This window comes from Pelmatolapia mariae, linkage group LG12 (genome assembly GCF_036321145.2).
Source record: "Pelmatolapia mariae isolate MD_Pm_ZW linkage group LG12, Pm_UMD_F_2, whole genome shotgun sequence".
Lineage (NCBI taxonomy): Eukaryota > Metazoa > Chordata > Actinopteri > Cichliformes > Cichlidae > Pelmatolapia > Pelmatolapia mariae.
In genome coordinates, this window is record NC_086237.1 from 669,951 (window position 1) to 695,687 (window position 25,737).

The 25,737-nt window shown below is 41.7% G+C and overlaps 2 protein-coding genes across 3 annotated transcripts; both read right to left on the reverse strand.

Moving 5' to 3' along the window:
• Positions 1 to 1,407: 1,407 nt before the first annotated feature.
• On the reverse strand, positions 1,408 to 11,642 carry gle1 (GLE1 RNA export mediator). Of its 2 annotated transcripts, XM_063490479.1 has the most exons (14): positions 11,490 to 11,642; positions 10,101 to 10,337; positions 9,826 to 9,984; positions 9,239 to 9,387; positions 9,072 to 9,132; positions 8,519 to 8,776; positions 8,210 to 8,432; positions 7,880 to 7,992; positions 6,225 to 6,437; positions 5,720 to 6,040; positions 5,280 to 5,384; positions 4,994 to 5,076; positions 4,850 to 4,913; positions 1,408 to 3,245 (listed from the first exon to the last, which is right to left on the reverse strand). In XM_063490479.1, the coding sequence occupies exons 1-14, from the start codon at positions 11,586 to 11,588 to the stop codon at positions 3,177 to 3,179; spliced, it is 2,154 nt and encodes a 717-aa protein (XP_063346549.1). In that variant the 5' UTR covers positions 11,589 to 11,642; the 3' UTR covers positions 1,408 to 3,176. The 2 variants fall into 2 exon arrangements, with proteins under 2 accessions (XP_063346549.1, XP_063346550.1); XM_063490480.1 differs by lacking the exons at positions 1,408 to 3,245; positions 4,850 to 4,913 and having other exon boundaries at positions 4,990 to 5,076.
• A 1,140-nt stretch (positions 11,643 to 12,782) lies between these two features.
• On the reverse strand, positions 12,783 to 24,942 carry LOC134638641 (outer dense fiber protein 2-like). The gene is made up of 17 exons (XM_063489411.1): positions 24,500 to 24,942; positions 24,185 to 24,301; positions 23,144 to 23,283; positions 21,768 to 21,897; positions 21,526 to 21,657; positions 21,378 to 21,452; positions 21,230 to 21,301; positions 21,022 to 21,138; positions 19,481 to 19,654; positions 18,819 to 18,928; positions 16,683 to 16,818; positions 16,417 to 16,527; positions 15,996 to 16,259; positions 15,753 to 15,853; positions 15,397 to 15,559; positions 14,057 to 14,182; positions 12,783 to 13,222 (listed from the first exon to the last, which is right to left on the reverse strand). The coding sequence occupies exons 1-17, from the start codon at positions 24,611 to 24,613 to the stop codon at positions 13,076 to 13,078; spliced, it is 2,229 nt and encodes a 742-aa protein (XP_063345481.1). The 5' UTR covers positions 24,614 to 24,942; the 3' UTR covers positions 12,783 to 13,075.
• Between the last annotated feature and the right edge of the window lie 795 nt (positions 24,943 to 25,737).

Sequence of the window (25,737 nt, forward strand, 5' to 3'; positions counted from 1 at the left end):
CATAAAAATGTGTGTTTCTGATCTAAAACCCGCAGGACAAGGGCCGGTCTCCTGCAGGTTTTAGATCTCACCCTCGGTCAACACACCTGAATCAAATGATTAGTTCATTACCAGACCTCTGGAGAACTTCAAGACATGTTGAGGAGATAATTTAGCCATTTAAACCATCTGTGTTGGATCAAGGACGCATCTAAAACCTGCAGGACACTGGCCATTGAGGCCTGGCGTTCCCCATCCCTGGTTTAAGGGGTAAATTAGGTTAGGGTTTAAAGGGTTAAGCCACATGCTTGAATACCAGTTTTTACTGAATTACACTTCAGTCTCACTTCATCTACTTTCAGCATTTAAAAATCTTACGAAAAATTGTTTTAGGACATTTTAATACAAATTAAAACCTTATTTGTAGCATAATGAATTAAGTTGTCCCCCATGTCCCCCTATGGAGGCCTTCCTGGAAACCCTAAACCTTAGACTATTCCTCTGTGTCAGCACCTTCACTTTCTGTCTTCTGGCGTTCCTTTAGGGCTCGCCATATTGGCTTCCATCTCAACCCATCCTAGCAACCTCTTCTGTCACGTCTACCATCTGCATGTCCTTCACTAAATCTATGAATCGTCTTGCTAGAAGGGCTCAACATGTTTCTTGCCGTGTCTTCCTCTGTCCAGATATCCACCATCGTTCCTCTGCACACATCCAAAATGCCCGGCCACCGAAATACTTATTTCTGATCCTGGTCACTCCCAGTGAAAATATAAGCATCTTCAGCTGTGCTCGGCTCTTTTCCATAGTGCCACCATCTCCAAACTACACATCACAGCAGGTCTTGGATCTTTGTGAAGACAAACATGTCGAGCCCCTTACATGCAAAGTGGGGCAGGGAGCAGTCACTGCAGATAAAACACTGCAAACAGACAACCTTTAGCCAAAATATAATAAGAACAGTTCATCCAAATGACCTCAAACTTGGCAGTAAACATACTGGAACCCTCTGAAACAGCTGCCATGTTTGAAGAGGTTCAGTTAAATGGAAGCTAAGATACAAAGAACAGAGCTCTCAGATAAATAGTAAAATAACATCTACATTTTTGATCTTGTGTGGGAAGACGTAAGCTGCACATTCCTTCCACCCCAGGAAAAGAAATCATTAAAAGCCCCAAATTGCATTCATTCATCAGTGCATATAAACTTCTGACAGCTGTACATTGCAAATTTGCTCAAAATGTCATGTCAGACAGTTTAAAATACACAGAACAAGCCCCAAATAATCTGATTTTAGAAGATTAAAGCAAAAAAAAAAAAAAGATAATGTGACAGACTTCTACAACGTGATGAGCAAAAGCAAGAAATCCAAAAGGGAAATTTTCCACTAAGTGTTGATTGATTTTATTTCATTTTGTTTACACATTTTCAACAACTCCTGTAGACTGCACTAATTCTGGTACCCATAGATTTGTTTATTCTTCATTACATTCAGAAAACAATCACTTTGAGTTTCACTTCACAAAACAGTCTTCGATCATTTCTGGATCAAACCTTTGGTTTCTCTCATTGACAATGATTTAAAACAACACTTCAAACCATGAATTTTTGCTCCACACAGTGAGAAAATAAATAAAAAGTCCAAATCATTTGACACAATTTGATTTGAACAGAAAATATTAAGGCTGAATAAACAGGTTTCTACCTGCTCTGCTAAAACGTTGCGAGTAAGCAGCTTCTCTCTCCTCAGGATGATGAAACTTATAATGTTGAGAGCTGTAAACAAAACGACGACACTGGAAACCTCACTGATTTGGACGCCTTAAAATCAACACGTCATTTCACGTCCTCATTTTCTCATGTTTTACTCCACTCAGAAATCAAAGCAGGCACATCTGGCCACCTGAGCAGATGTTCAGGTGACCGTGTTTACGTGGACATGAGCTTTGACTCAAAATCTTTTGACATCAACTTGAATCTGCTTCTTCAGGTCGGATGTTAATAGATCAGCCTTTAAAGGTAATTTTTGTAATTTGCCCTCTGCAGAATCTAAACCCCTCACCACCAGGGGGCAGCATTTTACCAGCAGCGTTGCTGAAGTGTTTACAGATGTGTGCGGCTGCTCTTTTATTATTTTATTTTATCCATTTCCTCTACAAGCTTTGCCTTTTATCAGGCTGTGTTCACCTGGTTAAATAAAGGTTAAACTTACTCACTGCACCATCTGGTGGTATAAAATTGATATTGCACAGAATTAGAGCCCAGCCTGAGCTTAACTTCAGCAGATCTCTCTTCATCTCTAAAATAAAGTATGATAAAGTCAAAGCAGTTCTGCTGATGGCTTCAATTTTAGAAGGTTTTAAAGCATTTTTAAAACAGAGGGATTTTCAAGAAGAACCTTTAAAAGCATCAATCATTTGATTTTTACTTCGACAAATAATTTTGTTTCACTTTTTGATTTCAGTAGCTTTTAATCCAGTTTTTATTAATCAATCTCACCACATTTTGTTCCGGTATGTCAGAGATCGGAATGATCAAATGTTGCCAGCTGCCTTACACAGACTATGCGTGAGTAAGGCGACAGACGCGTGAGCAGCAATGGTGGAAATGCACCGAAGTATCGACAAATAAGACGACATTCGACGGTGTCTGCGCAGCTGAAACACTTTAAAACTGGTCAGTTATTTTTGTAATAGAGATTTTGTTGTTTTTGTGCCACAAAAAAGAGAAAAACAAGAAGGTAAACTATTAAAAATTATTATCTGAATCAGCAAAATAATTTAACGTGAAAGTTAAGGCTGTGAAAGCGTCTCTCTTTAGGAGGAATGACTCGACACACCTGGGAATTTAAAAAAAAAAAAAAAACCCTTAAGAAAAGCTCAAGAATTTCAGCAGAAAAGCAGCCAATGAAATTAAGGTTAAAAGTACCCCACAGGTGTCTCAGTCAGTACCAGGATCACATCTGCTTCAGGTCAGCAGAAGCAGATGTGACCTCAAAAATGTGACCTCACAACCGCAGAGGACTCGTGAGGCTTCCAGTGTGTGTCATCAGTGTGTGTCGTCAGTGTGCTCATTTAGATAAAAACTAAAACCACAGGACAACTTTCTCCCATCTTTCCACTCACAGATGCTCTCAATTCATTTCTGCCTGACTCAGTCCTACAATGGCGTCGTCACCCAGCGCAGGTCCTCATCGGTCAAGACCTCCAGAACCCGGAGCCCAGCTGGCCTCTGGGCGGACTGATCTGTCGTCTCTGCAGCGATGTCTGAGATAAAACACAAAAACAATTATTTAAATAAAAGCATAACACTGCACTGGTACACCTATGTGTAATAACAGACAGCATCTCATCATTAAGCCCCTTAAAATGTTGAGCTGATGTTTAAACTCAGCTCAGTGAGAATACAACTTAATTCCAAAGTTTTAATCCAGCTCAGCGTCATGCAGTTCAGTTCAAATATTACAGAATTTCTCAAAACTCTGACTTTGAAAACAGACGGAGCAAAAATGGCACAGAGTCTCTAAAATAAGACTGGTAGCTGAAGTCAAACCCTTTCTACCACTTCACTTATAAGTGCTCAAGTAGATTAGACCACCAGTCTGTAAACACTCATAATCCAGACTAGATCTACTTTACACCCGTTTCTGTAAACACTACACCGGTTTTAATTATGTTCCCTTTTGTTTTACAATCATTAGTTACCCCCTAACCGTTTTACTGTTAGCCATGCAGCACTTTGAATTGTAAATCAACTTCTTTTTGGCCTTTATTTAATTTTATTTCTGAATAATTCAGCAGTTTGAATTATAGGAGGTGCAAGAAGGAGAAAAACCAAGCATGGAATTACAGTTTTAATCAGGGAAGGAAATATTTCTCTCTGGGTTTACAGCAGATCGATATTAAAGCCGTTAATCTGCAGGTTTAGTTTCAGACGCTTCCCTTTATTTGCCAGTTAAATTTCACATTTACTGAACAGCTTATTAAACTCTTACTGTTTTTTTTATAGATTACAGTAATGAGCACTGCTGTTGTTGAAGCATTTTCTAACCATCGTGTGGTTTGTTCACTCAGTCGCAGCTTCACGGCTGCAGACCTGTGATGACCAAAGGGCTCAGCATGGTTCTCGCTGGCAGTGCCTTGGAAAACCTCAGGGAGCCTCGGACAGCCCGTCTACCCGCAGAGAGCGTCTGTTGATGGAGGCTGTGTCCAAAGTATGAGACAACTGGTCTGGTGGCTACTCTCATTTGTGCCGTTGTCGGTCCATCAGCTCGCCGTGGAGTAGAGTGAAGTTAAAACATGCAAAGAGCTGAAATGAGGGAACCAGTTTAGCTCACAGGGTGAGCAGGCGACCATATGTCAGAGTGGCCAGGGTGTGAATCTGACCCGAGGAACTTTACTGAGTATTTTCCCTTCACTCTCCACCATCTAATATCGGTAAAAAAACATTTAAAAAAAAAAGAAGAAGAAGAAGAAGAAGAAGAAGAAGAAGAAGAGCTGAAATGAAGCAGACCATAAAAACAACGTCTCCACTGCAGATACCGTCTGTAGTTTAAGCTGGATGTTTATTTGAAGCTTTTCCATGTTTTCCTGCCGCTCCCTTCCCTGTTGCGTTTCCCAGAGGACTGCACGGGAACGTGTTTGTGTACACTGAAAAGCCCTCTCTTTAAATAACTACAAACTGACACCTGCTCATCATCTTCTTTCGGATGATCTGCCTTCACCTCACAGTATTCCACCATCCTCCTGCCCTCTGCATGTCACAATACACCCATGAACCACCTCTGTAGTCTTCCCCTTATCCTCATGCCTGGCAGCTCCATATTAAACCTCTTTTGTCAAGTATGTCCACTTTCCCTCCAATCACATACCTCCAGGAACTGTTTGAGTCTGATGACCGAGCCCATCTGTCCACTGCTGGTCACCGCTTCAATCCTGCACAGAAACACTTCTAGGTTAAACCTCTCACATGACTGCTGCAGCTGAAATGTTTACTGTTAAAACATGCTTTCTACCTGGGGAAGTATTCCTCTTTCAGTAGCAGGATGAGCTTCCAGAACTGGCTCCGATACTGGTTCATCAGAGCGTTCCCACAAACCTGAAGGAAACAACGCACAGGAGTTATCCACAGCTGCTTTCAGCGACAAAGAAACTGAAGTTTAGATTTAGGCTTAAAGAGTTTCAGGGACTGTGGTCATTTGACCTGACACTTTTTCATGGTTCATGGGCCGGTAATGCAAGCCACTGATTGTTTGAAGCAACAAACACACCTGATAATGTGCAGGATGTGTTCAGACTCACCTCTAGAAAGTCAAACAGCAGAGTCGCTGTGACGTCTGCCAGAGGCTCCATGTTGAGCATCTGAGCCAACCAACGCCAGCCGTGGTTCAGACCATGAGGAACGGGCTGAAACAAAAATAAATATATTTTTGAAAAAGTGAGGGACTTTTAGACATTGTAGGCAACTTTAGGTTTAGCCTTGGACAATTCATTGCCATGGTAACTAAGATGCTCCAGAGTAAGTTACGCCCAGTGATTGAGACCAATCAATTCTCCAGAAAACCTCCTCGATGCACAGAAATAATATATCTTCTCTTCCCCCGGTTATTTGTTTGTTTTTTAAAACTGCATCTTTAGTCTTTCTCGTTTCCTAATAAGAATCAGGAAGAAATCTCTGCCTCCTCAGTCTGAAGTTTTGCTTGTTTGACATTATAAAAAACAGGAAGTGGGACAGTTTTTACCCCTTGTTTGGAGCTGTAGGGCCACTTCAGCTGGATGATGGCGGCATAGAGGCGAATCATCCCAGACATCCTCTTCAAGAAACTGTCCTGACCTTCGACTCCAGAGTCGTCTACACGGTAACCAAGAATCCTCTGGTATTCATCCACGGGCGTGCCCTCCTTCATCGGCGGGTAGTGAGGGATTGCATAGGGGCATTTCTTGTGCAGGTGGGCGAGGATGAGGTCTCCCACCTGAGGGTGCAGCTCCCAGACTCCAGAAGCCACCACGGCGATGGGGAAGGCCGCTTCGTGGTGAGACGCCACTTCCTCCTCTCCTTGTTTCTACACAACCAAAATATAAATAAATAAAAGATATTAAAAAAATAATAATTGAAAAATCACAGCTTCTCCTTGCTTATACAAATACTACAAAATATATTAAATTAACAAAGCATTACATCACAAAAAACAAAAAAACAAAAACCAGATTTCTGTGTTGAATCAGTTGTTTTGTGCGCACGCTCACCACAAACTTCTCAGCCAGTTTGTAGCTGGCGAACTCGAGACCCTGCGGGTGTTGTGAGGTGGACACCGATCTCCCCCCGGACACGACCGGCCGTCCCGACAGAAGCTTGTCGATCTTGTCGAAGATTTCTCGGAGCTGCGATCCAGAGTTGCTGGCGATCTGACTGACAGGGATGGTGGCAGCTTTCTGGAGCTCCAGCTTCAGTTTCTTTGTCTGGGAGAAATTAAACCACTCGAGTCATAAACAGACAGTGAAGATGTTTCGTGTGTGTCAGCTTGTGTCTGAGCTGCTTTTTAAAAATGTTTTAATGAAAGAATTAAATGAAGTTTTCAAACAGAGATGATTTCACACCATCAGCTCCTATGACTAAGTTATTAAGGCTCGAAAATGGTGGCCAAAATAATAATAATAATAATAATAATAATAATAATAATAATAATAATAATTATTATTATTATTATTATTATTATTATTATTATTATTAATAATAATAATAATAATAATAATTATTATTATTATTATTATTATTATTATTAATAAAATAAAAATAAATGACCCAACTTATTATATTATAAGTTGAGTCATTATATATTAAAAAATAAATGTAAAAAAATACAAAGCTATACTATTAAATCCTCCGAATGTAATATAAAAAGGGCATCAATTTATGAAATGTGAAAAACTGATTTTTTCAGTAATTTTATTACGTGTACTATTTTTTACTTTTCAGTTTTAGTATCTTTTTCTTTTTTTTTTAATTCCCATGTAAATTTTGCTATTTATTAATTCATTTTATTTATTTTTCCTTCCCTTTTAATTTTACCTCTGTGCATTTATTTATTTTTATTTTATTTATTATTTGATAAAATAGAATAAAATAAAAATATTTATTTATTTATTCAAGGACAAACAGCTGTCTAGACTTTGAACAACAGAGTGCCCTGTTCAAGGAGAGCCACAACAGGGGGCAAATAAAAAATGAAAGAAATCAATTTTATGAATTCATTATACAAATATTTAATTTTAATAGTATATATTTTTTTACTTTATTTTTTGTATTTATTTTGGCAGTTTTGGTCTTTGGGTAATTGGTGAGCCTATAACTCAGAAGATACTCAGTGTCAAAGCTAAATTGGGATTTTTAATGACCAAATGCTGTCTTTAATACTTTTCAGCTGAGTGGATCAGGTGGGACCCCCTCATATCAAACATGGAAACATGCTTGGAGAACGAGGGAAAGAGGCCAGTCACCGAGTTATTAAAAGAGGACGAAATTTCCTTTCGATGTCCCTGAGAATTCGGTGACCTGCAGTGTTAAAACAGATTTCTCATTTGCACCAGTAATGATACATGAACCAGGACTGAGATCTTTAAGGTCATCACTTAAATAATTCCTAGTTCAAAGTCCAGATCCTAAAGTAAAAGCCTACACAGACAAACAGTCATTCTGTGGGTAAGACACAGAAACCATCAACCAAGTCCATCATTTCATAAATCATGGATTAATGGATTCACTACTTAAAGAATTAATCTATTAAATTAAAATATTGCTGGAATGGTCTTTGTTGGAACCTTTGTAGGTTAAAACCTTTAAGAATGTCACAGTCTTTCCTCCGTCATCTCAAAGTCTTTCATCTGGATGTGAACAAACCCACCTGTCCGTCTTTTGCAGAGTTGAGCTGTTCGAAGGACTGAGCGCACCGAGCAGCCGCCTCCTGCAGATCCTTGTACCACTTCAGCGTGACGTCTTCAGCGCTGTTCTGCAACCCTGCAGGAAGAGGTTCAGTATGAAATGGTGAAAACACTCAGCAATATATCTGGGTAAGGGGGGGTAAATAAATAAATTAGTCAAACTCCATACTTTGGTCTATAATTATTCTCCAAATTATTTTATGCAAACAGGATGTTTTGTTTTGTGCACAAGCTGCTGACAACACCTCCAGCTGTACAGATGCATGACGCAGCTAAGCCTTCTCCTTCATCACCTTTCCTCTGTGCCTTCTCTTTGGCCAGCTGTGCCGCCTTCTTCTCCCCCTCCTGCTTCGCCAGCAGCTCCGCCTGCTTCCTGCGCTCCTCCTCCTGCTCTTGCTCCTTCTTCTTCTTTTCTCGAACCTTGGCCGCTTCCTCCTGCATCAGCCGAATAAGCGCTCTCATCTCATGCAGGGCTCGCTCTGCCACAGTCATGTCCTCCAAGCTGGGGAAGTTGCCCTGAAATAGGCAGAACACACGTATTTCATGAGTACAAGCAGAAATTAGGAGGAGCATAAACCTTAAAAATCTCAATGTAAACCGACCTCTGCAGTCTTTCGCACCACCTCTGACACCTGGGAGCACAGCTGGTTCCCTCGGGTGCTGTAGGAGCTGAGGCTTGCCGGTGGGAGGTCCGTCTTGGTCTGGGTGGAGGGCTCAAGCAGCTGGTTGAGCTGCAGGATCTCCTCTTGGATGCTGTTGAGGCTACGCAGTCTCTCCCTGCCCTCCGCCTGCCTTTGCCTCTCGAGTTCTGCCTCCCGAAGACGCTGCTGCTCTGCCTCCCTCAGCCGTAGGTTGACGAGCTGACGGACAAACAAAAAGCATGAACAGCACAGGAACGAGATAACTTTTTCTACCCCACTGAGCACAAGAAATGCCCCTGTATGTGCAGGAGATCATTACTACAGCAGACTACCAAAAGTAAACAGCATCTACTTCTCCTGCTGCAGAGCTCTGCACATCCAGCATCTCACAATCTGTTTCACACTTTTGAAATATGCACAATTTTTGCGAGTTCAACAAGCAAAATTAAAGAGTTCAGTAAACAACTTGACAAACATGGGTTTAAGCTTCACGTTTCCTGAACTTTCCACGTACCGTTATTCTTCGCCGCTGCTCCTCCTTCAGCTTCTCTTGACGCCCGATGCTCTCCTTCGTTCTGCAGTACAGGAAGTGGAAAACCAGACCAGGTGTTTAATCGCATGTAACATTTCAGACATTTTTAAGCATTATAATCATTTCAAATGCTTCATGATTTCCCTTACTCTCTTTCCATCATGTCCCTCATACTCTGGTACTCCTGCCTCTGCTTCAGCTCCATGAGCTCCTCAAAGCGTTTCAGCTGCTCTGACTCGGCGCTCGCAACCGCCGCTACGAGCTTCTCCTGCATCTCCTGCCGCACCCTGAGGGCCAACTGAGTCGACAGATAGAAGACAGTCCGGTAAGACCCTTACCAAGTATATAGTACGCAGGGGTCAACATGCAAAATATATAACTCTGATCAGTAAGCCAGCAGAGGTTAGTATGAAGAAGTTTAGACCTATTTCCAGTAATGTGTAAGTGTCTAACATTACATGCTTTTTCATAAACTTTAACAGGAAAGCCTGAACATATTCATATGTTTAGATTACATGTTAGTTTCTAAAAACAAAAGCTGAAAGCAAACAAACTAAAATAATTACAATAGCACAAGCTGCTACTGACAAAAATCATAAGAGTTAAAAAAAAAAAAAAAAAAAACATTTGAAGTTTGGTTTGCAAATAAAATTAAATGTAAAAAAAAGATGATCACTGTTAATCTGTTTTTCAGTTAAAAAAAATTAAAATAAAAAACACTGTCAAAAACTTGAACCTTAGCCTTTTCTCGATGCTCCTCCTGAACTTTGATGATACAGCCAGCCATCTCCATGGCTTTGGGAGACAGGAGGGAAATGGCAGGTAGTGATGTAGGACTGGAAACTCCACTGACATCTGCCTCTGGACTTTCATCCTTCACCTTATCACCAAGACTCTACAGAGCATCAAGATGAGGAAAAAAACAAAGCAAAAACCATCAGGGTCAGATATTCAGTCAAATTGGAAAACTGTTTTACAACATGACACATAAGAGAGACACTGAGGACTTGCCTGTTCTCGCTCATTTTTTACAGATGCTGCTGCAGAAAATGCAGCTGTCCTGGCGCTGACATCGGGGACAGATCCGGTAGAAGAAATGGAGACTTCTGAGAGAACAGGGCTGGAGTCTCCGGATCTGGAGCCCAGGAAGGATGATGACTTCTGCAGGGGCGCCGAGCTGAGACGCTCCAATATGACACCAGCGATTGGGGACAAGCTTGGGGAGTCTTTACAACCTGCTAAAAGAGGCTACAAGAACACAAGCGGGCTTCGTTTAGAGATGGTTTATGCACAGAAACTGTATGCATCACTCATGTTCCCATATCCTTTCAGAAAGTAGGACTCCTTAAAGCCTGAAATGATTTAATCAAAACAAAAACACATCAAACACACTGGATTTTCCCTGTCTATAAAAACATCAGGTAAAGCCTTACACTTGTAAACACCTTCATGAGGAATCAGTGAGTTCATACCTCTGCTTTTATAAACATGGAGTTCACAACAGAAATCTGTTTCAAATCACCCCTGACACTCGTCCCCCTGCCTCCCCTTTCTTGTGTGCTGTCCATTTCTTTGGACGGTTTAAAGTCCTCTACCTTCACTACCTCTGCTCCTTACATCCTCACTGTTGCACCCGTCTCCTTCTCAAACACACACATTCCTTTTCCCTATACCGCCACCTACTCCCTCCTCACTACAGTCTCACAATGTCATCCGTGAACCTCACAGTGTATAGAGACTCTTGCCTGACCTCATCTGACAGCCTGCATGTCACCACCGCAAACAAGAAGAGCGGGATTATAGTTGACCATTGTCCACTGCACTTGTGTCAAAATCTGGAAACTAAAATGGAATTCAGCCTCCCAAACTCGAAAAGCGCCATGAAAATCAACTTTGCTCTTTAAAAAAAAAAAATAGAATAAAAACCTTTCAAAGAAAGTCCATTTCAAAGAATGTGTGTGTGTGTATGTGTGTGTGTGTGTATTGGTTTCACAGTTTATAAACGGAATAACAGTGTCACTAATTCTTTTATTTGTGTCACTTCGTGACTTATATACGGGAGTCACGAAGTCACATTAGTTATCTGTCAAATAAAAGTAGTACTAAAAGTAGTCATTTGATGAAAATCCATAAAAGGATATCTGAAGATTAAAAATAAAAAGTACGTAACTACACTACGTTATTTGCGTAAATGCCTCTCAACCCTTTGTTTTCAACCACTGTTTATTGATTAGCCTCTGAGCTGAAGTCTTACTGCCTGATCTAAATGATTAAATTGTCACTTTGAATAAAACTCACCCTTGTAGTGATTATTTTAAACAAGCGTAGCGTGCTAACTTTAACTAGCTACCGTTTAGCTAGCCCTAGTTGTTTTTTTTTAGCTACCTGGCGGCAACTCACCTCTCCCCTTTCCAACCAGAACGGGTCGAAGGAGATTTTCCCCTTTGGTGAATTTTTCAAGGCCTGTAAAGTTTCCCATCGTAGACTTTCAGAAGGCATCGCGAAACACAAAAAACTACAACTGATTAACAGTAATGCTAGTCAAGTTTGAATCCGCCATACGGCGTTACATAAAATACAATCCGAAGAGAAACCACCAGACTTTATTAAGTTCCCATCTGGGACCTTTATATATTTATTTCTTTGCTATCTGTATAATCACACATCACAAAATGATAGAGATAACTCTATTATAGACTATTTTAATATTTAACTATGATAATTTCTTTATTAGGTTCCCACAGTCCATTTTACTAAGAAAGATTCCTGAGTGACGTGACCCGAGGTTCACTTTCCTTTATTAAGAAAAGAGATTAGAAAACGCCTTCCTACAATTCACAGCTGAACTGCTGTAAGAAAATCTGCTTCTTTTCCAGTTGCTTCGCGTGAAGAACATAGATTTATACAAACTCTCTAAATCAAGATTATGAGCTATATTAACTGATCAAAGTATTTTCAAGGTTCAGTATAACTCAATTTGGATCGATAAGGTCTATTCTTGCATTCGAGCCTGTAGGATTATCATGAATTATTGTTTACTGTGATGTTTGACTTCAGTCATAGAAATCCTAAACAAGGGAGAAGAAAGGGGTTTTACTGGCTCAGTACTCAGCAGGAAAACAAGAAAATAAGATGTGTTTCATTAAAAATTACCGTATTGTGCAATCGCAGGGTTCTCTAGTAATATTGCGCTATAGGCCAATTTCTATACGACTATCCAGTTTACTTAATCAGCATTCTACCAAGAAACAAGTTCATTTCTGCTGCTTCATAAAAATCCAAGTAGTAGTGCTCATAGGACTGGAAACTGAAAATAAAAATAAAAAACTTCTAGAACCAAACATCATAACCATAACAGGTATAAAACATGCTTTTTAAGGCCAAAAGAAGACTGCATTGCCGCAGACAGTTAGCAGATCAGGCCCTAGATGTTCCTTCTTTTTTAAACATCCAGTCTTTGTATTGATATATTTCACAGACTGTTCTCGTTTATCTGACACGCATAAAACAACAGGGTAAAAACATGCTGTGGTGAACTAAAACACTGGTTTTGTAGTCCAGTTTCTCTACATTGTAGTCTTACAATGCAGATATAATGTTCCAAAAGTACCTCCTAACATAAATGAAACAAGTCTTTTCTTTTTTCTTTTTTTTACATTGACTTTAATGACACTCTGGTGTAAAATACAAAATGCTATAATATATACCTCACATCATTTTTTATGTTTATAAATCAGCAAGAATATTGTAAATCATAAAAACTCTTATTGGAGTTTCTTATCTTGTTACTGGTTACTGGTAAGTTATACATAAATAAAATGTTTAGGCTACTAATAACTGAGAATTTATCCATGAATTCAATTTTATTAATTTCATACAAAACATGAAACCTTCAAGTCAAAAGCAGACCTTTAATAAATGCGGTTCATGTCCCGTACGATAGTTTGGGAGGATCACTGCTGGTCAGGCTGGATACATTTTGCTTGTCAGCTTCCAAGCAGAGAGTCACCAAACACATTTCCGTAGGAGGTTTTGAGAAAATGGACGTAGTTCTGCAGGCTGCGGTTTGTCGAGTCCGACTGCTCCAGCCTGTCCTTCATGTTCTGCAGCTGGCTCTGGAAGCGCCGCTCCATCTGGGAAACAAAGGCAGGGATACACTCCTACATCACAACATCACCTTTTTTTCTCTGACCATCTTTGAGCATCATTATCATGTGATGTATCAGTTTCAGTACCAAAGCTGCCTTAAATCTGCCCAGATTTACTAAAAGGACAAAACCAGTGAAAGCAATAAGAGTCTCTGTGTGTCTTTGGACCAAAAAAAAAACAGGAGTGATGCGCACATTTACACACGTGTCACAGCAACAGTAACTTCTTCAAAGCATTTATTTTTCTTCATCCTGAAACTGCTGTGTGAAACAGCGAGCAGCTGAAAGGATGACTGTCTTCACGTTTATGATTGCTGAACAGGTGGTTTAATGAAGGACCCTGATTGGCTTTTTACCTGTGAAGGTTTTTATAGTGATTATAGTAACGAGCGCTGCTGCTGGAAATTTGAAAACACATTTACGTTCACAACACCTGAGCTCGCTGCCTCCGTCATGTTGCCACTTCCTGCGCGAGGCTGGAGCTCCTCAGTGAGCTGTGACGGAGGAGCTGCTGTGTTTTAAACTTTTTTTTGAAAGGCTAGTTGGCCTTAATCTTAAAATATTTTACACGAACACGTGGTCCTAACTATGTTTTTATTTGCAAACGAGCGAAATGTGAAAAGTGACTCCCGCTCCACCTTTCTCCATGTTTGCCACAGGTTTCAAACACCTCCTCTGCTGACTGATGTAGAAGGTTGGTGGAACCTTTGTCACTGACCCATATGGGCCAGAAGGAGCTTTCCTGAAATACTTTTGTGCTTGGCTCTTGGTTTTATCGAAGCCTGCCTGCATATGTAGAAGTATTCATCGGTGACTTACTTCCTCCTTGTTTCGCTGCAGTTGGCTCAGCTCCGTTTTGGCTCGGCTCAGCTGGCTCTGGAGGTCCAGGGCTTTAGACTGAGATGATCTCTCTTTGGCTAAAACCCTCTGCATGCTGTCGTCTACCTGCAGGCCGAACATGAAAAATAAACATATGAGCACCGAAATCCTTCAGGGAAAAACTGATGATTTAGTTTCTTTGACCTTATCTTTAGTGAGTGTGTACAAACACGTAAATCAAAGCTTTAGTCTTTACCCCAGTTTAACTCAATGACCAGCAGTCAGTGTGGACGTGGACACAGCTCACATTGAGGAGGTGTAAAATCTGGATCATCAGTTTAATACAGAACAGAAACACCAACCAAAGTTTTGAGCCTCACCCACATTAGCAGCACTAACACTTTACTGACAGCATTAATCACGCAAATATATAAAAAAAAAGTCTGATTTAATTGACTTGAGGACAATTTTGCTCAATCACAAGTTAATACATTTGTTTCACCATTTAAGTTAAAGATTGCTTGCTGTGTTCAGCTCTGACTGACCCACAGACCAATGAAGGAGAGATGGAAATCATTAGATTTTTTGACCACATCAATGTGAAATTAAATTTATTGATTTATATTGCCTGCAATAAGTAATGTATCTAGTAACAAAGTCGACTGACTGATTTTCTAATCTCAGCTGCAGTCTAAGTTTTTACTGCTTTAATTGCAGACTTAACAGCAGTTTAAACACCTTCTGCATCACCAAGTTAATCCATGCAAGCTGTGTGTCAGTGTTTGCACAGCAGGACTTCACTCAGTTATGTTAGTGAGATACAGATCAACAGTGTGCATGCATAAAACATCCATCCCTCCCAATCCGGGGACAGGTATAAAAGCTATTAAATCAAAATAAAAGAATTAGTGACACTGTGGAGCCTCCAGCTGATTTTAAACCAAAACTCCAAACGTAACCTGCTTCAGAAAAGCTAAAGTGTTCAGCACCAGTAACCATGGCAATCTCTTAACATCCTCCAGGTCACTGCTGAACACTTTAGAGTTTGGGAAGTCCAGGATAATGAGTGATGCTACCTGTCAAATCACTTCTCTTACATGCATTTCCTTTTACAGTTATTCTATTAGGAGATTTTTATTGGGTGAGGTAGATGTGAACCAAACCCCACTTCTAACCAGTTCAGCAGCATCTTGGTAGCTGTTAAGAAGTAGAAGGAGAGCCACCGTCTTGATACTGAAACCTCTGGCTTTAAGCTCATCGCAGATCGCTAACCCATTCACCCCTCTGGTGTGTGATGTTTTGTGGAACTGTGAGACCTCCGTGACTCCACATGTCTGTACCTGTTTCTGTACGTCGTCCAGAGTTTGCTGCAGTTGTCTGGACAGGACGCTGCACTCGTGACTCTTCTCCTCCAGCTGCTGCTGGATGCTGTGGATACTGGCTTCCTTCGAAGCGAGAGACTGAGACATCTCTCTGTTTTCTGCCTTCAAGCCCTCCAGCCTCCTGCAACCAACACGCAAATCTAGTGTCACAGCTTGGAAAAGATCAGATATAATACAGATTTATCTGTATTACTGTAGGATCTTTACAATATAAAGCACCTTGAGGCACCTGTTATTGTGATTTGGCTCTGCGGTATATAAATAAACTTGAATTGAATAATGTCCATTAAATGCAGTTTCTCTGTGACTGTTACCTCTCGAAGTTGTACACTTTCTCCTTCAGGACGTTGTTTTCCTCCTGCAGCAGCAGGTTCCTCTGCTGAAGCGTCTCCAGCTGAGTGCCTTGCTGCTCCACCTGCAAAGAAAAACGTTTAGTGGAACATGTCAGCCATGACGGGTTCCTGGGCACACTGTGCATGGATTATATTCATCAAACTTGTTAATCTTTCCAGATTTGTAAGTATGCTGGGTCTTTTGGGTCTGAATGAAACCTCTACCTTGTGCCTGACTTCAGAGAGGGCGGAGTTATTCTCCATGTTCCTCCTCTCGCGTGCGTCAGCTTCCTGCTGGGCTTCTCGGAGCTGCTGCTCGGTCTTCCTCAATCTGTCCGGTAGAGTCTCGAGCTCTCTGAGCCGCCCCAGCAGCTCCCGCCTCACCTGTTCCTTCTCCCTGTCCAGGCTGACCTGCACGTCTAGCGCCTCCTTCTGCACCACCTCCAGCTTCAGGCAGTACTCCTCGGACTCCAGGCGAGCCTGCTGGACCTGCAGAGAGGTTTACCATCCCAACATGGGTTCGATTTCAGCACAGAGACTTTAAAGTCATTTTTTAAAAGTTATAATATGTAAGATCAAAGTACCATCTGACTTTCCTGCAGACTTTCATTTTAAATCTGTATTTAAAGTGAGCGTGTGTCTGTACCTTCTTCTTGTATTTCTCCACCAGGTTTTCATACTTCCTGATCGATGCTTTCAGCTGACGAGCTTCAGACTGAAGCCCTCGCTGTTTCTCCTCAGAAGACGTCAGCTGACTCTAAATGTGATGCATGTTTATCATAAACTACACTCAAATACATTTCCCTTAGACCACAGAAGTTTTGAAACAACATTAGATGTTGGTTTTTCTTTAACAGTTTTTATTTCATATCAACCAAATTCAAAGCGTGCTGCTAACTCTCCTGAACATACCTTGAGACTTTGATTGTGCAGCTTGGTGGAGGCGTTTTCGGCACTGAGATGATGCAGCTGATCCCGGAGTTCCTCCCTCTCCGCCCGACTCTTCTCCTCCGCTGAATGAAGCTGAGCGTGCAGCTCGATCACCTGACTGTGACATAGACAGGTATAAAAGGTTACTTTACTCAACAACCACAATTTTCTAAGTAACATTGTTTCTGTTTCAGTTTCTGGCCATAACACAGATCCTGCAACTCCAAAGTGTCAGTAGCCTCAGTTTCAGTACCAGTTTGTGTCACGTGACACCCTCTGGGCCTGAAAAATGGAGCCAATACAGAAGTGCCCCCCCAAAAAAAGTAAATAAAAAAGCGCCAGATACAAAGAAGGTTTTGGTTTCTACGGCTTTTTCCCTCCTTTATAAAAACTGTGTGATGGGTGATTTTGTAGGGTGGGAGGGTTTGCACTCATCTTACTGCTAGTGATTTCAAGAAGCAGAAGCAGATAAAGAGACACCAGAGAGCTGATTTCCCAATTCCAGCATGAACAGGAGGAACATAGAGCATACCAGTCACAGATCCTTGTTTACCTACAGTAATGAACAACCTTAAGTGTACGATATCAGCTGCTGAGGTGCACGAGTCCGCTGCCACCTGGGCCTCTCTACGGCCTTGTACACGTTCTGCTGTGGCGGGATTTTTCGACAGGGTTACAGTAAAAAAACCAGTCAAAAGTCTGTGGTCCAACCAAATGACCCCACGCTGCCCACCACTTCCACATCCTTCTCTCCTCATTTCTTAAATTGGGTTTCCATTTAACATATGTTAAGGGACGGAAATTCCCTGTAAAAAGAAATGTTTAAAGTCCAGTAAATCTATGCTTGTCTGATATAACCACAGCTGGTTTCACCTGCCTTGCACACTGAAGCATCTCCAAAAGTGCTACAGACTAAGCTGCAGGGTTGTCAGTGTATTGCCACCCCTCCCCGACCCCCGAAGTTTCTCCTTTAATCCTGGAAGGTCTCGGTATGTCGGAGCAGCTCCTGCGGCCTGCCCTAGGATCCTCATCCCACAACATCATTCCTCCACAGACTACAGCTCCCCTGCTCTGCCTCCTCTGCGAGACCTTAGAGAGCTCTCCTCCTCATGCGACCTGTGACAAAGAGATTTAAGAAACCTCTGCATCCATCTCCAACTAGAAAGGTGAATGCAACTCCACCCTGTTTGTCAGCATTTGGCTTTTCTCTCCAAAGCCACTTCCATTTCCTCCTCCCATGGAACAGTCAGCTCTGCCACGATGGCTATTCTGGAGGACGTGGACCAGACCAGGATATCTGGCTGATATCTGGAAGAACTGAACCAGCTCAGGCGAGCTCAGCCGTGCCTGGGGCATCCTCCAGATATCGACCATGTGATGGCCCCGCTGCCCCCAGCTTTCTTGCAATACTGGCTCACAGCTTTGATCTTGTAGCTTTCATTTTCCATCTTGATGACTTCTGATATGGCAAGATGTTTCCTTTTCTTCATGGTAGCCTTAGACTAGAAATTCTGCCCACTTTGAACTGAAGAGGGGCAGACCAGTGAAACTACGTGATAAAGGTGTGAAATTACAGAAAAAGTTCTGTTTGTTGATTCCCCAGACTGTCCCATAATTATAAAAACAACATTTCTTACATATCAAATAAGGAGACAGACATTTCTATAGTAGATAGTGAAAAAGCATGTAATTGTTTATCTGTTACTTAATTACTTTGGTGTACTATGAAATAGAAATGGGGTAGGGTTCCTTTATCAATAGGAAAAGTTGTCAAACTTATGAAAATACAGTGACAAAGTCAAAATCTATGTACTCCTTCATATTTTCCAAAGCTGTCTAGTGGGCCGGATTTAAGTCTTTGCAGGGCCGATTCTGGCCCTCAGGCCTTATGTTTGACACCCCTGCCTTAGACATCTCCTTGTTGTCATCTTCCAGGTCTCCAGCAAACCAGACAAAGTTGGACTTGAAATTCCTTATGAAGACATAAATTTGAAACTGACCACGGCCGCCTTAATTTTCAGGGTGACTCACATGTTGTCCGATGATGCTGGGCTACATTTATCGATTTATTTACAGAAACAAGGAGAACTAAATGAGTGTTTCCATGAATGCACTCACTGTTTGAGAGCAGAGATTTCCTGTTCTAGCTGTCCTTTAGCCGCTGCCTCCTTGGAGTGGCGGAGGCACCAGTCACTGGATGTGGACAGAGCCTGAGCCAGCTGGGACTCCTTTAAGAAAAAACAAAAACACTCACACACTTTCTTCTTTTGTTTTTGACCTTATTTATTATTTCAAGTGCTCCTCATAAACAAGTCACCTTCAACAAGGTGAACAGGTGAAAGAGAATGAACAGAGTAAGCAGGAAGTGTCTGTATGCCTGTTACAGGCTCAGTCAGACTGCTGTTCCTTCAACAGGCAGTCCTCACCTCTGTTGCTTGTGTGTTTCACTGGAAACTTGCCACTTGGCCAAGCGGCTCTCCTTTGAATCAGATTTGCATAAACCACATGATCAGACAAGACACCACGGAGAAAACTCATTTGCATGCAGAAGAAACCACACAGAGGTGTGACAGTCACACAAAGGAACCAACATGTTTTCTCCACCACCTTCTCCATCTATAATCTACCGCAATACCAGAAAATGATGAAATACTGTGAAAAGATTTTTAAAAATATGGATTGGAAAATAGTTTTTAGTTCATCACAGGATGTAATGTAGGTAATGTGTCACTTTAGGAAACCAGTGACCAGGTTTAATCACACGGGCTGCACATACTGACCTTCTCCTGAAGTTTCTCCGCAAACCGCCTGGCGGCCTCCTCGGCTCGCTCTGCCTGCTCGGTGAGCAGGGCCAGACTTCTCTCCTCGGCCTCCCTCTGCTCCCTCAGAGTTTGCAGCTCCTCCTGAAGCACCTGGAGCTCCTTCTGCTGCTGCTCCTGGCTCTGATACATCCTCTACAGAGAGCGAGAGAAGCAGGAAAGCTGGTTTAAAGAGTAATGAATGCTAAAGGGTGAGTTTAGGATTCTGAATTAGCTTCACTGGCAAAGTGTGCACATCAAAAGACTCTTGTTGTTACTTATTCGACATGCACTGTTATGTGGACGATTTACAACAGATACATGAAAGAAAACATACGTTCAGAACAAGGACGAGGGAAACAAAGCAGCTAAAGTGCTGCTATAAACTTTAAAAAGGTTGTGCCAGACTTACTTTTCCTGGGAAAAGCCTCTTTTGGCTTAAAGAAAGAGTTTCAGTGTCTGTTTTGTAACTGAAAGGTGTGAACACTTGTATATTTGTGGCCAGTCTAAACCCATTGCTGAACCACACTCATGAAACCTGAACATGAGCGTAGTGGAGGAGCAATGAAAAAAAAAAAACACAGGAGCAATGCACACACTTGGCACGATAACTGAGAGTCAAAGAAATATTGTTTCATGTTCTTACACATACATAAGTCAGCTCTTACTCACAGATTTCAAGGTTATACAGCTGTAATAAATCAGCCCTCCTCTTTCTGAGCTGTGAGATTGATCCAGAGATGCCTCGCATTTATCCGTACACAGTCCCAGAGGAGTTTGCCTTCATATTAGAACATACTGATTCTCCTTCAGCTGGCTCTCACTGACCCTAACTGCTGTTTCTGGGGAGAAACATGTGCCTGTGCCTACACTCCATTATTATTTCAGTAGATTACTTTCTCCCTCATTGGGTCAATCTTTTTTTGACCTGCTAGTTTGTGCTGTTTTCAGCAGATTGCAGATTCCTCCAGGAATTGCAGTGGTTCTAACCGACATCAGGTTGGTGTTGATGTCTGGAACAGTGTAAACACTGGATGTAGTAACTTCACCCTGGGGGTACAGGCGTTAAGATTAGTCATATATCCTGTTTACTGAAGTTCACAGCTAAACAGGTGGAATGAATTAGAGTTTGGAGGAAGCCACACAGTGGCTGATGGTCTGGTTGTGTTTTTACTTTTACTTTTTTATTCTTTACAACCTCCATTTTATTATATATCGTATAGTCATTCGGTGTAACTTGTTTTCGGGCATTTTTAAACGTAAATGAAAATAAAGTGTTACAAGTATTTGCTATGGCAGACCCCAGGTTTTGCAACAAATATGTCTTTAGATTCCTTCATGTGGCATTTTTGGCAGTTAAATTGCAGAACTCTCACTTGTGCATTTTTTTGCGATCGCATTAATTGCATTGACTAGTAAATGTGGCCTGAAATATCAAAAGGGTTTTTTAAGTCTTTGGTTGTAGTCTATGTCTGCTTGTTCCAGTGTGTTAATGCATATGATTGCGTTCTGTGTTAACAGACCTGAATCTGAGCGGCCAGTCGGGTCTTTTCTGCCTCTGCTCGGCTCAGCTGAGACTCCAGGTGGCTGCGAGTTGACTCCAGGATTCTTGAAAGCTCCTCGGTTGACTTAACATTGTCCTGCAATGAGAGAGGGAAGCAGAGGATGAGCGGGAGAGATCATTAAGGGTGCGCATGTCTGTCTGAGAGGTATCAGTTAGTTGTGGAAAACCTTTTCAAAGTCCAAATGCTCTGCAAGCTTTGAGGCCTCTTTCTCCTTGTGGGTGAGTTTGGCCAGAAGGCGCTGCAAAAGAAGAAACGTCTTCTCAGAAATTTTCTCTGATGTAAAATGAGGTAAAAAGCGGGTGATAATCACTCACCATGTTCTCTGCTTCACTGTCGGCCAGTCTCTTTCTCAGGGTGTCTGTCTGTTCTGACCTCACCAGCGATTCCCGCTGCGGATACAGTAAAAGTGAATAAAGGCACGCTGACAGTCCCACTCCTTAAATTTTTGTCTTCTTCCTGTACCTCATGTTCACTCCACTCTCTGAGGAGCTGTCGGAGGCCGTGGTGTGTGTTATCAAACATCTCGATCTTTTCCAACAACAACTTCTGCTGCCGTTCCAGAGAAGCTGCGTGCAGTTTTAATGGCGTCTTGTCCTAAAACATAAATAAACATGTACATCCAAACATGTCCTAATCTATTCCTTCTGCCTCATTTCTTCATCCACTTGATTTATCAGTAAAATATCTTCCAGTGCAGGTTTTACCTTGGCAAAGCTGTCCATAGTTTCCTTCAAAGCTGTCAGCTGATTGGCTACAGCTACGCCGTCAATTTCTGCTTCAACGAGGGCTCTCAGGAGCAAATCTGCCTCTCTGTGTTGACCTTGAGAATCTGACCTGTAAACAAAGCAGACCTGAAATATCATTGTGTGCATCAGCAGAAAGTATATTGGAGAAAAAGTTGGCCTTATTATTCTCATTTCCTCTACTAGAGTATCGTTGCAGGATTCACTGAAAGCTGAAACTTGTATTTCCTTGTGCTAAATCCACTTGTTCCCCTTCTCTTCCCCTGACTGCCAACACTGCGTGATTCCTCTGGTACCCAGTCTCCGTTCCAGTTGACCTGCATCAATCACACCACCTGTTTAAAGGTGCAGCAGTTATTCAGGGCGACCTTGATTCTGGGTGAGCAGCCTTCTGCTACACCACCTTTCTCAGTGTTGTGCTGGTAACCATGCACACTGGTAGTTTATCAGGCATTTGACATACTAATCTCTACCAGTAGAGGTGCTACTTGGAGATGCATTTAGTTCATTTAGTCCACAGGTGTCAAACTCCAGTCTTTGAGGGCCGGTGTCCTGAAACTTTTCCATGTGTCCCTGCTGTAACACACCTGAACAAAATTAGTAGGTCATTAGCAAGACTATAGAACTTGACTGCTGGCCCTCGAGGACTGGAGTTTGACACCGCTGGTGTCCATTAAATTGTAAAATAAATAAATAAAAATTAACTAAAACACCTTAATCTATGAACATTAGCTCCCAAGTTTGGAGGTACTTGTGGTTATTTTCATTTGTTTGTTTTGAATAGCACCCTCTCACTGTTAGTTCTCCTCCTTTTATTGCTTTACAAAGAAATGTGTAAAAACTTGTTGCCGCCCATTAAAGAGACTTCTGCAACGCAAAGATTACAGTAGAAGACTTTTGTAGTAAAAAGGTTTTTTTGGCAGATTTACCAAATTAAAAAAAAATCTGATTTAACTGCATATTCTTCCATTGCAGCTTTTACATTATAGGAATAGGAGAAATAGCACTCATCATTAATTTCATTATTCATTTTGCCTAATCATTGCTATAACATGAATTCATTCAGCATTTGTTTCGTGCTCCAGTGAGAAGATTCAGAGACACTGTACAACTAGACGTTACTCTATCGAACGGTAACGGACGCCTCACTGTCTACAATCGAGGAGTCACAGTATCCACCGGAATTAAAAACTTCACCAGAAAACAAAATGTCTCAGGAAGTGATGTTTATTCTTTATCGGCTTCAAACGCTACTAAACCATTTTGGTTAAACTTCCTCTGGATATGAGGTCACTAGTGCAAATGTTTGTGTGTCAGACTGCTGAAGCTGTACGTACTTCTTCAAACGGCGAAAGCTCTCTTGCTCTCTAAGTAGGATGCTGAGGTCCTTGGACACTGCATCCAGCTCTTCCTCCTGCTCCTCTGCTTCGTTCTGATGTCTGATCCCATTTTCTGTCTGATGCCGTACTCGGCTCGTCTAATCACAACAAACAGAAATACGATTCAGGGATCAGCCTCAAAGAAGACAGAAATAAACTGAGAACAGCTGCACCTACCAAAAGAAACAAAGTACATGTTCATCAAACTATCCTCGACTGTGTCTTAGAAAAACTAAAATTATGTTTAATCCTCAAATTAAAGCCAAAAAGGCGGTCCTGTCTTAGGCTCTCTATGATTAATAGATCCCAGTCAGTGAGGGGTTGACCAGACACATCTGTCATATACAAATATTATTTAGGAGGGGAACTCCTTGCTCTCTATGATGTGCAGGGTGTTGTGGGAGTTGAAGTCTTTTAACGCCTGCTACGTTAGCCACTGTAGCAGGCGTCTGCCAGTCGTTCTTTGTGTGATTAAGTGTTTGTGGGTTAAAATGTATCCAACTCCTTTTATTCAGCTCACTATTTTTATTTTTTCTATGTCTATGGATATTTATGACATTTTCCTCTTGCCCTGGACATCATTTTTAAGATCCTCAAGTCCCAGGGTTGTAGTTTTTTATGTCTTGCTTAAATTCTACTTCTTTTACTTCATTTCTACTTTTTCTTGTAAATGGCCCTATGTTGTGCATATTGTGCCATCAGTGGCAGGTAGACAGCATAACAGAAAAACATCGATCTAACATGTCAAAATAAGGAATATAAGCTCAAAGTGATATGTGAATACTCTTTGCGTGGGTAGTTCGGATGGTCCATGGTAATGGATATCAGTTACCTTTGTTAATTTGTAAATCAGCCCTGAAATGAGAGTATAGGTTCTGGTTGTAGTCTTTTTGCTACTTTCAGTACATCTGTTTTGTTAAAGAAACAAGCTGCTGCCAGAAAATCTTTCCTCTCCACAGCTCCCAGTACATTTAACAGAGATGAACAGTAATAAGAGACCTGGCACTTGTGGGAGTCCACATCTCTTCTGCAGGACAGCCTTCCTGGAGGAATCCACGGCTTCCGGACCTTTGGTCTGCCTCCATCGCCCTTCACCTGGGCACCTTTTTCCCGACTCTTTAGAAAAGGTAAACAGATTCAGGTGAAACGCTTCAAGGCTTAACGTAGCGTCCTGTTCCTCTGGAAACTCTTTGAAAGCTTGCGAAAAGGTGGGGTGAGGGCTGTCTAGAAGAAAACTAAAAAATCTTTGCAGCAGAAATACGACATGTGATTAACATCAGCAGTATTTCCCCCGAATCTATAAAGTACAGTAACCTGTGGGGTTTTGCTGGGACTCCTCCTCATGTGAACATGTATAGGTGTAGTCTCCAGTACGTGGAGGTGAACCGGTGGCGGCGGCGGGGGTGAATCCCGGGTTTTCATTCTCATAGACCCCGTTTGGGCACATTAATGACCCGTTAAAATAAGTATTAAAAAGCACATTTTTATCATGATACACAGTCTGCTTCCAAGATGAATCTCGGCTTCTCCCTGTAGAGCAAACGGTTGTTTGGCTTGACAAACGACCGGCCTGATGATTGGCTCGTTTGCAAGATCCCGCTTTGTGATTGGTTGAGAGGAAAGTTTTGTGCAAGCGTTGTCCGTGGTAACCATTAAAAGTAATCGTGATGTCCACGCTGCCTTTAGGTGGTGTCGGAAAAAAAATCCAAATAAATTAATACTCTTCTTAAATGTTTCAAGCTTCAATTCGAATAGGAATAATCTATCTCTTAAACATTATAAAATCAGATTAGTTGTTACATATTTATAGCAACAATGGAGCTGCAGCAGATACCTTTGTTGTGACGGTTTCGGGAATTCCGTTTGAAACCATGTAACCTGAACGCAGCACAAAACCGTTATAACAAAAAAAAAACCCCAGACAAACAAAAAACAATGAACGTACTGTTAAATGTTTTACTTTTCAAATTCAGTTCATGTATACTGATGGCTTTTCTGCTAAAGTAAATAGCCGTTTTCCAGTTAAATAACACCGCAGTGTTCGAAGTCTGAGATGAGCTAGAGATGAATCCACTTCCTGTTTATTTCTGTGGCACTTCCGAATCTTAAGCTAACACGTTTATACTAGCCAGCCGCTCCAAAGTCCACCAATCGAAACGATATAATAAATGTACACAAAAATTTAGTGGTCAGAGTTTTATATGTTTTATCATTTGTGCTGATATCTGACAGCCAGTTATTGATTCTCGCTCCATGCGCCGTGTCGGCTAAAAACAAAGCTGCTAAGAGTTTCAGTAGCTTAGCTTGTGGTTAGCCTTCCATGTGCGCGTGGCTGTTAACAAACATGCTGGGGCAATTAACGGTGCAGTATGTTTTCTTTATGCTCCTGTTTTACCCCAGTGCCCACAAGCTCGGTGAAGGGTGTGTTGCGGCTGCTGCAGCGGAGGCACAGGACCGAGGAGCTAGCAGCACGGACACCCTGATCCTGTGCAGGGCTTGCGGACACGAGTTAGCACTCGGGACGGACATCCGCTCCGTGCCTAGCCGGCTGG

Bases quoted from the DNA above. Each gene is read 5' to 3' on its own strand.
- LOC134638641 (XM_063489411.1), bottom strand. From the start codon at position 24,613: ATGAGAATGAAAACCCGGGATTCACCCCCGCCGCCGCCACCGGTTCAC. The intron at 21,453-21,525 runs GTACAGGAAGAA...CTGTATCCGCAG, and splicing joins GAGAGTGGAGTGAACATGAG to CGGGAATCGCTGGTGAGGTC. The intron at 21,302-21,377 runs GTGAGTGATTAT...CTTCTTTTGCAG, and splicing joins ACAGTGAAGCAGAGAACATG to CGCCTTCTGGCCAAACTCAC.
- gle1 (XM_063490479.1), bottom strand. From the start codon at position 11,588: ATGCCTTCTGAAAGTCTACGATGGGAAACTTTACAGGCCTTGAAAAAT. The intron at 10,338-11,489 runs GTGAGTTGCCGC...GTGTTCTTGTAG, and splicing joins TCTGGTTGGAAAGGGGAGAG to CCTCTTTTAGCAGGTTGTAA. The intron at 9,133-9,238 runs GTAAGGGAAATC...CCTGTACTGCAG, and splicing joins AGGGACATGATGGAAAGAGA to AACGAAGGAGAGCATCGGGC.